The sequence below is a fragment of the Podarcis liolepis genome (genome assembly GCF_965112155.1).
Source record: "Podarcis liolepis genome assembly, chromosome: 6".
NCBI lineage: Eukaryota > Metazoa > Chordata > Lepidosauria > Squamata > Lacertidae > Podarcis > Podarcis liolepis.
In genome coordinates this window covers 28,816,812-28,830,539 of record NC_139559.1, presented here as the reverse complement: position 1 = coordinate 28,830,539, position 13,728 = coordinate 28,816,812, and the positions used below count along the sequence as shown (strand labels likewise).

Genomic DNA, 13,728 nt, shown 5'->3' with positions numbered 1-13,728 from the left:
TAAATAAATGGTGTAGTTAATTTTATGTGTAGTTTTTACTGCCTTAAATTATCAGAATCTTCCAACTGTGTTTTCTTAACACATTTTAATTAAAATATACATTTCGTTTGGTCAGGATATATCAAGAAACAAACTCATAACATACACAAAACAATGTACATTTCAGTTGAAAAGTTAAATATGGATGTTTTTGTTAGCTATTACAAAAGTTCTTTGTGGTTATAATTGATCACGATGTAATGATCATGACTAAAGTTTAATGATGGTTTGTTTTTTGTTCCGAGTCCAAGCTACTCAGAGCATTAACACTTGGCTCAGTTGCCTGAGACAGCCTCAGTTCATTTTAAACATTTTCTTGCTCATTATGCCAGAAATTCATAGGTCTCCTTTCACAATGTCAACCTTCCACAATAATAAAAATAATTTATTTTTAAAATGGTAAGCTATTTCATCTAGTCAGAAGTTTTTATCAGGGTGGCGTTTCAAATAATTGCAGATTTACAAATATTTGAATAAGATGTCCTGTATTTCTCTGACTCTTATAGAAGGTTTGATATCTAAGGGGCACATTTCTTGTGGTTTATGTTATTTTGCCCACTTGAAGTTTTTATAATTGAAAATAAAATGATTGTCAGTAGTTGGCTTGAGTATATGACAATTCAGCCATAACCCTACAGATGCTTTTTTGTTTGTTTGAAACCTATCTACCTATTTTATTTATTTGAGAGCTATCAACTCCTTCCAGTTGCTATCAAGTTTTGAGTATCAGTTACAAATACCAATGTAGTTAGGAAGCTGTTGTAAAATTTGTAGCCTAAAATCTAAGCTGGAGAAAAATTAATTAAGCTACAGTGTTTGTTTTATCTTTAAGGTGAGCATTATGAGCCTCTGTGACTCATATTTCTGGTCCAGGAGCATATGTTTTGATGGCATCACTATATATGATCATATATATGTTTCTGAACTTTTATAAGAACAGGGTTCTAATTTGTTTATATGAATTGTGACAAGACTTCAATTAGGAAACTTCTTTTTCATAATTTAACATTCAGTGAGATCTCCATGTCTCCATGATAATTTGTATTGTGCTTTCTCATAAAGGAACAATACAAATGGTCCTGAAAGCTGTGAGTCTCCTGGGTCTAGTGACAGCAGAACATCTAATGGCAATGATTCTCCATTAATTGCAAATGGCGGTTGTAAGCCTGCTAGACCACCTAGACCATCTCGGCCACCTCCACCTACTCCACGTAGACCCTCTGCTCCACCTGGTATGTCTGCAAGAGAAAAGTATCACTTTAAAAGCTCTTGAATGCAGTGTTTGTTTGAATTATGTTTGTTCAGTGTATTCTGCCCACTGCACTAGTGTATTAAAGCTGTGTCTAATATAATAAAAGATAATGCCACATGCGTCCCCCCTCCAAAAAATTGTGGCTTAATTCATAATAAGCATGCTTTAGCATTTGTGAAGCCAGATATATTTCTGTCTGACCTTCAGCAAAGCATTCTTAAACTGCTGAAGGAAAAGCTATACAGCTCAGAAGTGCATCGTATGGTAATTCTGAGAACACACATTGTCCCATAGTTAAATTATGGAAGTTTTCTTCATACAAAATACTGAAGTAGCTTTATGTGACGCCTACTGAAGTTGCAGCCTGGAATTTTCTTTTCAAGGACTTCAGGCTTTCTGTGGTCAAGAGAAAGAGGCAACTGCTGCAAAAAGAATCTCTTTCATAGTGTTCTCTTAATCAGAGTACAGATTTCCTGTAAATGAAATAGAACAATGAGCCAAACTAAAATTCAAGAAGGCTTTTCCATTTAGGGTTGAACTGAGTTCTGATAGGTTTGTGGAAATGTTGTTGAAAGGGTTTCTGCCATTGACTACTTTTACTTAGAAGTCTGGGAACTTATTAACTGCTGTGTACCAAGTAGTTACTTGAGGGCTTATCTGTTTTTGCTTTGCTGTACTGCTGTCTTGAGTCCATTTCAGGGGGACAGGTGGGGTATAAATAAATATACAATACTGGAATTAAAATAAACATAATTATTTGTCTTTTTCTTGCCTGTGTTCTTTGCAGCATGTGTCAATGGTACTTCCTCCACAGAATCAGAAGGGGCTAGTGCAGGATTAGTGCCAACTACAAGTTCAGCATCGGAACAAAACTCAGAGGGAGCAACAGCAGGAACAGGTGCTCCTGCAGCAGCTGCTTTGGCCACACCACCAATATCCAGACAAGTTCAGCCAGTAACTCCAGCTTCACAGCCACATCACACAGTTAGTCAAGGTCCTCTTCCACCTGGGTAAGAGTTTGATGCTCTTAGGTTTTATGTTATACATACATCTCTAACACTAATTTTCCTGCAAGATAAAAGTTTCCTCCGTCTCATCCATTTGATTTCTAAAAGCACCAAAATATACTATGCTTTATACAGTACATTGCATTTGCAGGGTGGAACTAAAAAAAGACAAAAGAGTTAAAGTAAAACCTATGTAATAATTAGAAAAAATAGAACACCAACACGGAAATGCTTGAGACAAGATGTGAGTTTTTAATTATTTAAAGCTGAGAGGTCAGCTAAATATTAAAGGGAAAGATACCATGAATTAACTGAGTTGAGAGAAATCACAGAGATGAGAAACAGCACAATGAGTGGAACTTTTTGTTCTAATTTTCATGAATTCACTCACTGCAGCTCCTTGTGCCATACACCTTTGCATTCTGTAGAGTCTGCAGACCACCAGGAATATCTTTTCAGGAAGGAAGAGGCAGGGAAGCCCTATTCCTGCAAGTAGAACTCTTCACAGTTCTTGAAATCCAAGCTAACACAGAGAGACAATCAACAGACTTTATCTAGAGCAGTAATATGAGATGAGAAAGGCAAGTATCAAAGATAATGATCATACTTTTCAGTCTTCTCAGCAATTTTTGTTGCTTGAAGAAGTGAGCAAAGGCAAAAATGAATATTAGAGCATAAGATCCTTTTGTCTGTCTCCCTATCTAAGAACTACTAAGTTCAGCACTTGGCTTATGGAAAAAGATACATTTGTTTATATTGTGGCGGACTACCCCACAGTACAGTGGTAAAAGGTAATCTGGCACGAGCACATAATTCCATAAGATCTGATAAATGACACACCCCAATAATAAGTTTTAGAAGCCTTTTTTTCCACCATGTTTATTCTCTGCAAAACACTTAAAAAAACTATTGTATGTGCCCAAATACGATGATGATCAGAATTTCAAAACTTCCATAGTTGAGTACCAATACAAGAAAGCCAGTATGTTTATAAATACAGTTGAATGGCTGCAGTTTGAATATGTATAGTGAGAAATGGGTACAATCCTATGTGTGCAATATATGTGATAGCATGTAGTCACAGTGGGCCAATGTAGCTGCTGTTGCTTAGTGGGTTTGGAATCTAAATGTCTTACATTTTTTGATCTTAAGTCAGTGTGATATGGTACAGGGTGGAGTTGATTATGTTTTCATGGAGTATGTTTTAAAGAAGCTCTGTGGTTCACTAAATTTCTAAAGCAAGAGTACATATTCAGAATCTCCAGTAATGTTAGTCATGCCATAGCAGTTTAAAAGTAGGCACTCTTCCTGAAAAATAGAAGTTTTGCCTTTCTGGATTAGGTCAAGATTCATTTAGTTCAGTGTGCTTTCTTCCACAATGGCTAGCTAGATATCCATAGGAAGTCTGTAAGTAAACAGGCACAAGAAAAGAACTACTGATCCACTGGTGGATTGTGGCCTACCCTTCATCCATACCTTATGAGATGGGAATTGTCAGACCTCAACCATAGGGACGGGGGTTCAGATCCTAACTTGTTGACTTTGAAGCAGACTTCTGTCAGCCTAACATAGTTTACAAGATTCATATAAGATCACAACAGATAATTCCCATGTATGCTACTCTCTGCAACTTTGAGAAAGGAGGAGAACACTATAAAGATGACCAATAAATCCTATTCCTATAAAATGTGTCCAAGGGAAGGAATCACAGAATGTCCCTCAAGAGTTATATGGTACTAGTGTCATAAATACAAATGTAAAATTAAACCTGGGTCTTGGTCTTGTATAGAAACAAATGTGTTTGAAAATTTTATTAATTGTCACAAGAAGATTTAGTCCTATACAGTAAGCCTGCAACTTACATGCATGGCAAAGTAAAAATTAAAAGGAATGGGAAGGGGGTGGGGTTCAAGGAAAAATGACTTTGGCATTTTGACTATATGTGATTTTAGACGCAGTCTCTGGAACGTAACCCCCGCATAAGTGGCAGGCTTACTGTATACAAAACAGACCAGGGGACCATTTGGAAATAAGAACTATGAGAAAGCAACAAGGTGAATAGGTTGGCACAATAGTACATATGAATTATTTGTGTTATTTCCAGCTGGGAACAACGAGTGGATCAACATGGCCGAGTATATTATGTAGATCATGTTGAAAAAAGAACTACATGGGATAGGCCAGAACCTCTTCCCCCAGGGTGAGTCATTTGGTGATCTGTCAAACTGTACTTGATAACATGCTTGAAGATGTCATTCCAAGCTTGCCATCTTTATGTCCAGCTTTGGTCCAGTTAAAATATTGCACTGCTGGATAGCTAAATCAAGGTTCTGTGAAAAGAAAATGGGTCTAATTTGCATTTTATTCTGTGTATGTTGAATCTTAAGACTGGCTGTAGAAATGTCAGTTATATTAGGCCATGGGAGGCCAACGGTGGCACAAACCTCCAAAATCTGTGGCATTCCTTGACAGGAACTGAAGTGCCGCTAGGCATGGATATGGTACATTTAAGCCTGCTATGCTGCTCACTGTTTCAGTAGAGGAGAATCAAAACCAACCAAAGAAATTGGATGTGTTTGGGGTCTGCATCATAATGTTGTTGCATATGAAAGTGGTATTTTCTCATCCTTTGGACTTGTAGCACACTTCTAGAGGTTTCAAAAAAAATGGCGGGCCGATAAATAGATATTGCTACCTCAAATTAGGAAGTTCAGAGCAAAGTGCAGAACCTTTAATCAAATGATAAACCCCTTGGAATTGAGTAATAAGGTGACATAAAGCAAAACTGAGGAATTATTGTGCTGACCCGCTTTGTCATATTATGTTGAACAAGTACTCCTGTATTCCATTCTGTCAGACTGTAGCCTACTGTGAAGTCATTTGATTATATCATCTGTGTTCTTTAGCTGGGAACGTCGAGTTGACAACATGGGCCGGATTTACTATGTTGACCATTTCACCAGAACAACAACCTGGCAGCGGCCAACTTTGGAATCTGTCCGGAATTATGAACAGTGGCAACTTCAGCGCAGCCAGCTTCAAGGAGCTATGCAACAATTTAACCAGAGGTTTATATATGGGGTGAGAACGCTGAGGATTGGGCTGGAATTCATATTGGCATAACATCAGCTAATGCAGATTAACTCAACAGCACTTGCTGTATCCTCAGCCTAAAATTCCTAATAAGTAATCACTGATACTTCACAGAGGGACACGGGAGGTGCTGTGGGTTAAACCACAGAGCCTAGGACTTGCCGATCAGAAGGTCGGCGGTTCGAATCCCCGCGATGGGGTGAGCTCCCATTGCTCGGTCCCTGCTCCTGCCAACCTAGCAGTTCGAAAGCACGTCAAAGTGCAAGTAGATAAATAGGTACCACTCTGGTGGGAAGGTAAACGGTGTTTCCATGCGCTGCTCTGGTTCGCCAGAAGCGGCTTAGTCATGCTGGCCACATGGCCCGGAAGCTGTACGCCGGCTCCCTCGGCCAATAAAGCGAGATGAGTGCCGCAACCCCAGAGTCGGTCACGACTGGACCTAATGGTCAGGGGTCCCTTTTGGGTGATTGATTGCTACACATGGAAGTTACTCATTTCCCTCCAAACATTTCAATGGAAATTTCTTTAGTATACAAAGTATAAGCTGTTTGTCAGATTTAGTTGTAGTTTAAATTGATCCTAGAGGGTTACAAATCAGATATATTTTGCCTATGGCTTCTTACTTCACCATTTGCAAGCAAACACTGTCATGTTAATTCAAGCAGCTGCAGGCAAGCACAGAGTTACTGGCAAGTTTTGTTCAAGGCATAGTGAGAGCATATTTTGATTGAACTTCACAGGATGCCATCCTTGGAAACCATATTATCAGGTCTCTGGCTTGGTATTTTTATTTTCTGCAAAATTGGATGAAAGTAGGTTGCCTCTACTGAGGAGCGGAAGTCTGTCAGATTCCAGAAAGGTGGATGCAGTGGTTGTCCTACAAGGACAGACATATTACCATTTTGGGATGGTAAAATCCTATTCCTTTCCTAGTTTTTGTGGGCATTTGTTTGGAAAAGTGAGAGAGGTACCGATGGGTAAGAAACTTGCCAAAGTTAAAACAAATAGGTCCAGGGACTATCTTGTTAGGTGATTTTACCTTCATTACAAAAAGGTAGAAAGGTCTTATAAAAAATAAAAAGTATAATGTATATGATTTATCCAAGCTTAGATTTTTCAGTTAGTAGTTTACAGTATGCTTTCTTGTGATTGCAGAATCAAGACTTCACACAGAACAAAGAATTTGATCCTCTTGGTCCCCTGCCACATGGATGGGGTAAGGTCTTTAAAAGTTCTGCTTCTCAACATCACTTATATAGTGGTCCAGGCCAACACTGAGTCTAGCTATTACTCTGCCATCATGAGTGCATTTATTGCACTCTGATGACTCCAGAAACCTGATAAAAGTAGTAGAGTTTACTTGGGGATCACAATAATGTCACTTCAAATTCAGAGCTCTCCGGCTATCCAGACTGCAAATCTCAGTAGGTGTTGGGCAGTCTGTAGATAAATTGTGTTCATATCCCAAGAGGAATAGTGTAATATGTAGCACAGCTCATCTGAGAAGCATAAAGACCCATTGGTTGGCATCCATCTGCTTCAGGAGGCAATGGAAGAGTGTGCCTTCAGGAGTGAAGACCTATATTTTATACATATTATAGTCTCTTGTCATTGAGTTTGTATACAATTCTAGGGACCTCTATTAGTCTAGTAGCAGAATCATAAGTAACAGTGTTTCATCTAGGACAGGAATCTGAGCCCTACTCTCACAACCAATCATCTGTACTGCTATTTATACTATTGACCTGTGCAAGGTTCTCCCTGAAGGAGATGTCCTTGACTTGGATATAAAGTGCTGTTCCACTGAGGTTTCATGAACTAGGAAGTTAAGATGATGGAACACAATGTATTCATTAGTTGGATGATATGTTCAAACAGCTGGTATGAAATGCTAAGTTTCCAGACTGGGCATTTGGGCACAATTCAAGTCAAAGGGGGGAGCAGAACTGCCAAACACATGGGGTTCTATCTAAATAAGTGCTTGCACAAGGTGAAGTTCTCCTTGCCCTCCTGCCCTCTGCTTCCCCTTGTGTCCCTACAGAAAAGATCACGCTTAGGCAAGCTGCCTCTGCCAGATTCCTGTTCCCACTGTTCTACATCCCAAGTCTTTCATGAGGGCCCCCAACCCTTAAGAGGCTTTGTTGACAGAGAGTTCTGCAGAGGGGAGAAAGAAGTGAGATATTCCCAATAGGTCCTGACATATATAATTCACTGCCATTATCTTAAAATTAAAACTATATGTCCATGATAACTAAAATGGTCCTAATTTATATTCCCTCAGAAAAAAGAACAGACGCCAATGGCAGAGTATATTTTGTCAATCACAATACACGCATCACACAGTGGGAAGATCCCAGAAGCCAAGGGTAAGATTTTTCTCTTCTCTTAATAGTCTTCAGAACATAATCCAAAATCAAACAAACATAGGCAACATTTTGGTTTACTATTAGTTCTAAACTTTCCTTCATCCCAGAGAGATTCCCCAGCAAATAATAAATACGTAGCTCAAGATATATTAAAACCAAAACTGTTTTTACCTGGCTACAACAAGCTGTTAATTGAGGGGGACAACTGAATTACTAATTGGAGGGTGTTCCAAAATGAAGGTGCCATAGCAGAGAAGGCCATATCCCATGTCCCTGCATAATGTACCACAGGCATAGGTGGGATCATGAATAGGACCTGCTCTGCAGATTTTAAGTCTAAGAGTGAGTTATATTGGCAAAAGTTCTTCATCAAGTACTTGGGGCCCAGGTTATATAGGGTTTGATATACCAGAATCAAAATCTTAAGTTGGGCCCATCAGCGAATAGGCAGCCAGTGCAGTTCTTAAGATTTGTTGAGATATGGTCTCACCTTACAGTGCCACTCAGCTGATGGCTGCATTGTCACTAGCTCCAGCTTCTCATTTAGAACTCATTGCAGTAGTGCTAAATGGGAGGTCAACCTAGCCATGGTGGTCCATGCTGTGGTATCTTGGTTCAGGAAGGACTATAGCTGGTGAACCAGCCCTAGCTGGAAATAGGCACTTCTTGCTCCTGGAGCCACCTGAGCTTCCAGTTGAAAGTGTTGGTTCCAGGAGCACCCCCAGGCTACACACCTTGTCCTTCAGGAGGAGTGTGGTCCCAACTAACACAGGTTGCCTCAATTCCTGAATATAAGAACTATCAACACCTGCATCATGTCCAGATTCAATCTAAGTTGGGATTGAATCAGCCCATAATCACCTCCAGACACTAGTAAAGTGGTATGGAGAGAGCGAGAGCTGGATATTATCTGCATACTAGGTATGCTGCTCTCCAAATCTCCAGATGACACTTCCTAGCAGCTTTACATAGATGTTAAAAGTGTGGGGTACAGAATGGAACCCCACAGGACCCCACAGCACAAATGCCAAAAGCAGCAGTCTGCCCTTGCTGCTACTCTGGTGGTGGTCCCGCAGATAGGAGCAGTGCCTCCAACTCACAGAACCACTCCAGGAGCACCACCATGCACTCCCCATGTTTCTTTCTCCATACAGGTTATCAGTCAGAGTTGCCGGGGCTGTTTCAGTGCCCAAACCAGTCTCGAAGCTAGGTTAAAATGGATCTAAACTGAAATAAGGCTAGATTTTAGACTACTAAAGCATGTTGCTTATCAAAAGTGTATTCCATGAAATTATGTCACCGTAGGTCCTAAAAGCCATTTTCATAACTTGAAATGTCTGGACAGTTTTATCCTAAAGTATTTCCTACTATGTTCCATTAACTGTGTTGTGTTGTGTTCTGATCCATGTATACGATGCACTTTTTCTATGCCAATAAAGGAGATTGATTGATTTTTTTTAAAAGTGTATTGAGAACATAAGGGGAAAGTAGCAGATATGAAGAAGTGGCTTCTTAAGAGGAATATTTCTTGTTGAAACAAAACATAAGAAAATTATTACTAGAAGAACAAAAAAGGAAATCCTCATATTTGCATCCAACACACAATAAAAACATTTCTTGTACTCAATGTTATTTATTTTATTTGATATCATATCCTGTTATTTATTTCATAACCAGTCTTAGTGAGTTGGTGGGAAAAAGAACGTATTGCCTCTAGTGCAGTGTTACAAATTACTTGCTGGCGACTCAGCCTATTATACAACTTTTGACTCATTTTGCCATTCTTTTATTGGCTAACCTAATAACATGATCAAAGGCGGAGATCTCAAAGGTCATGAGTCGTCATCTGCCTGGATGCAGGTGTTCTTAGCACCCCCTTTCTGCTGCACAAAGAACCCTCTGAAGCTGCATTCCCAAAGGCACAGGTGCTCATTGCTGCAAGTCAGAAATCCGCCTTGCACACATGGAAGAACTTTGCCTCCTTGGATGTCAGCCAGAGTCTTGCGGAGACTTGTTTTCAATAAGCATTCTACTCCTGTTCCTTATTTCATATCTTGCTAGAATTCTTCAAAAAAGGAGGAATGGAAAAATAGCTTAATATTTTAAAGGCATAGTAGATACCCTCTAGAATATCCCCGAGAAGGATTAGAAAGTAATACATATTTGAGGCCTTAAAAACAGGCATTCTGCTAAATAATCTTCAGGTGTATCCCAGCCCTGCACTTCTGTAATCCTGTGAGGATTTCTCCCCAAACACTTAAACACTCTGAATACACTGGAAAATGACCTGTTTATACACCTCTTACATGTAATAATGTCAACACCAACTTCGTTGGACTGGTCATGTTGTGTGGATGCCTGATGATCGTCTTCCAAAGCAACTACTCTATTCCAAACTTAAAAATGTAAAGCGTAATGCTGGTGGTCAACCAAAGACATTTAAAGACTGTCTCAAGGCAAATCTAAAAAATAGTAGTATAAACACTAACAACTGGGAAACACTGGCCTGCGAGCGCTCCAGTTGGAGAACAGCCTTTACAAAAGGTGTCATGGGCTTTGAAGACACTCAAACTCAGGACACAAGGGAGAAACGTGCTAAGAGGAAGGCACGCTTGGCAAATCCACACCGTGATCAACTCCTGCCCGGAAACCAATGTCCCCACTGTGAAAGGACATGTGGATCCAGAATTGGCCTCCACAGTCACTTACGGACTCATTGTTAAAACCGTGTTTATGGAAGACAATCTTACTTGGCTACGAGTGATGGCCAAAGAAGAAGAAGACATTTAGATAACATTAGCAGAGAGGGGAAATGAAGGATACACCCCCATGAAGCTCCCTGAGTTTTTTTTGTGACCAACAGATAACTAAGGCAGGATCTAGACACATAAAAAAAAGTTACAGGAAAACGTGTTATAAAGCTCATAATGGAAAATCACAAGATCAAACTCTACTGCGCCATCTGGTGTTTATAAAGCAGTTATAACGATATAATTGACGAGTATAGCTGAGTCCTAGGTAACAAGCAAACGGTGTAACCCACACATCAACCTACATTCTGTGAGCAGGATATAAAGAATTTCTGAGTCTTCTCTTACTAGGCTGTCTGGTGTAATGTTTAGTTTTTCTTCCCTATTCTGATTCCATGTGATTAATTGTAATAACACATGCTCCCTTTTGAGATGGGGATAGGCATTTAACTTCTTGACAAACTGTTTTCCATTTTGGATTTGTGGTGTTAGCTGTGCAATCCTTAGAGCTCAGTATAATTAAGAGTTCGATTTACTATCTTGGGTCTAATAAAGCTAAATGAAATACCTGGAATAAAAATGGAACAGTAGCTTTTATTTACTATGTGTGAAAAATATGTATAATGAGATTTATGTGTTGTGTGTATCTTGTTTCTGCAGTCAATTAAATGAGAAACCTTTGCCAGAGGGCTGGGAGATGAGATTCACTGTAGATGGAATTCCATATTTTGTGGATCACAATAGAAGAACAACTACCTATATCGATCCTCGTACTGGGAAATCGGCTCTGTAAGCTTTCTTACTACAATTTTGTATTACTGCTACTTCCTTTCTACTATTGGCATCTGTTATACACACTGCTGGATTGCCGTACGATTAAACTTGGTTACCTTTGGTGGTGAAAACAAATGACCCTGTTCTTAAAATGTTAGCAGAGTATGTTCAACAACTCGCCTAAGGTTTTTTTATGTGCTATTAAATTTTAAATACTTACATTATTTATAAAATAATATACATAAATTTTTCCTTTAGTACTTATTTAACCTGAGCTTCAGCGTTTTATCAGTTTTGCTTCAAAGACCCCAAAGATTAAATTCCAAATCAGAGAATTCCCAGTTTACTCTTCACTCATCTAGCTCCCTCTATCCCCCTCCACCCTTCCCTTTTAATCACACCTACTTAGTGGAATGCGGGACGCGGGTGGCGCTGTGGGTAAAACCTCAGTGCCTAGGACTTGCCGATCGCATGGTCGGCGGTTCGAATCCCCGCGGCGGGGTGAGCTCCCGTCTTTCGGTCCCAGCTCCTGCCCACCTAGCAGTTCGAAAGCACCCCCAAGTGCAAGTAGATAAATAGGTACCGCTTTATAGCGGGAAGGTAAACGGTGTTTCCGTGTGCTGCGCTGGTGCTGGCTCGCCAGAGCAGCTTCGTCATGCTGGCCACGTGACCCGGAAGTGTCTCCGGACAGTGCTGGCCCCCGGCCTCTTAAGTGAGATGGGTGCACAACCCTAGAGTCGGACACGACTGGCCCGTACGGGCAGGGGTACCTTTACCTTTACTTAGTGGAATGGTGAAAGTGGGAGAGGCAGTAGCAGTCAGGTTGAGGTAAGAGAAGAGGGGAAAATAGGATCAATCTCTTGCATCCTTCCCTAATGGGCTGCTACCATGCTAGGAGGAAAGGCTACAGAGGCCCATGGAAAATTACAACTCCTTGGTGTACTAGTAGCATGCCACTGAGTAAAGGGAAGAAGGGAGATGATTTTATTCCTAAGGAATAATTTACCTAGCTATATTGTAGCTATATGTGCTTCCACAAAACAAACCTTCCTTTTGTGAATCAATTAACTAGGCAAGGAACTGAAATGGATAACAATTGCACACCTGTATTCAAGTGATTTTTTTACTTCTGTTTTCAGAGATAATGGACCCCAGATAGCCTATGTTCGTGATTTCAAAGCAAAGGTCCAATACTTCCGGTTTTGGTGTCAGGTAAGTTATGTTTTATTTTGGGGGAAGAGTTTTACTGCAAATCTCTAGTGAGTCCATTGTCATAATCTGTGTTACATAGTATGTATGTTTCTAAAAGAGTGCCAGTTCCACAAACCCCCATGCCCTTTGGGATTTCATGAGGCTTGGTGAAATTGTGGTGGTAGTAACTCTGTTGGACACCCCAAAGAAGAGTGGAGAGAGAGGATACTCAGAATCTTCCACTGCACTGTCCTCTACATTAACAAATGACTATTAATGAGAATAACTGTGATAATTTACCATCAGATAAAAGCATTATCTTAGAGTTTGTCTTACATGCAAACTCAAAAACATCCTTGGAAGTTTTTGGCCACAGGGCAGTCATTAAATAATTAAACTTTGTCAGGTCAAAGCATTAGTAAACTAGATGAATGCACAAAGGAGTAAGCTTCTCTCAGCATAGGTTTGAATTGGAGTTGTTTTACAAAATAAAGTTTACAGAGTTTCTATTTTCACCGTGTATATTTGGAATTATTCATGAACATCAATGGGAATACCATCCACATACAACAACTTTATTTTACTGGCAATATCTAGCAATGGTGTCAATGGCCCCTTTTCAAGGATATGTGTATGCAGTAATACATTGTAAGCAGCTAGTACCACACATGGGGAAATAATTCACAGTTTCACCTATCTCTGTAAAACGGGTGGGGAACCTTTGGTCCTCTGGATATTGTAGGTCTACCACTCCCATCAGCCCCAGCCAGCATGGCCAATGGTCAAGGATGATGGGGATTGTAGTCAAGCAGCATCTAGAGGGCCACAGGTTCCCCACACCTGGTACAGATGGAAACACATCAATCTATTGCATTCATTCATGGTGGATTTGCCCTATGTGTTAGATAATGACCTGCCTGCATTCAGATTCATAGCTGATGTGCACATGTGGAAGGGATATTTTAGGATTCTTTTTTTTAACCATACACAGCTGCATCTGGCACACTTCCATATGTGTAAATACTATACTGTATATGCAAACCAGTTCCCATATGTGCAACCAGGGTTTCTTGAATTCAGTATTTTCATATACTTTATCATCTATTGTCCTATTATGTAGTTGGCTTGTTTTTCAAATCTGTTTCTTACATTTTAGCAATTGGCCCTGCCCCAGCACATTAAAATCACAGTGAGCAGAAAAACATTGTTTGAAGATTCATTTCAGCAGGTAATTGAGCTGTGCTTCAGTACTTAAA

At 39.9% G+C, this 13,728-nt stretch overlaps 1 protein-coding gene across 2 annotated transcripts in view; it reads left to right on the top strand.

Moving 5' to 3' along the window:
* Window positions 1-13,728, top strand: part of ITCH (itchy E3 ubiquitin protein ligase) — a 53,064-nt gene that overhangs the window by 27,324 nt on the left and 12,012 nt on the right. For both annotated transcript variants that reach the window (XM_083508027.1, XM_083508028.1), the window contains 9 exons: window positions 1,102-1,271; window positions 2,079-2,301; window positions 4,403-4,498; window positions 5,205-5,379; window positions 6,547-6,607; window positions 7,673-7,757; window positions 11,168-11,296; window positions 12,421-12,493; window positions 13,629-13,700. In XM_083508027.1, coding sequence (XP_083364153.1) covers window positions 1,102-1,271; window positions 2,079-2,301; window positions 4,403-4,498; window positions 5,205-5,379; window positions 6,547-6,607; window positions 7,673-7,757; window positions 11,168-11,296; window positions 12,421-12,493; window positions 13,629-13,700 — 1,084 coding nt within the window. The remainder of the gene's footprint in view (window positions 1-1,101; window positions 1,272-2,078; window positions 2,302-4,402; window positions 4,499-5,204; window positions 5,380-6,546; window positions 6,608-7,672; window positions 7,758-11,167; window positions 11,297-12,420; window positions 12,494-13,628; window positions 13,701-13,728) is intronic.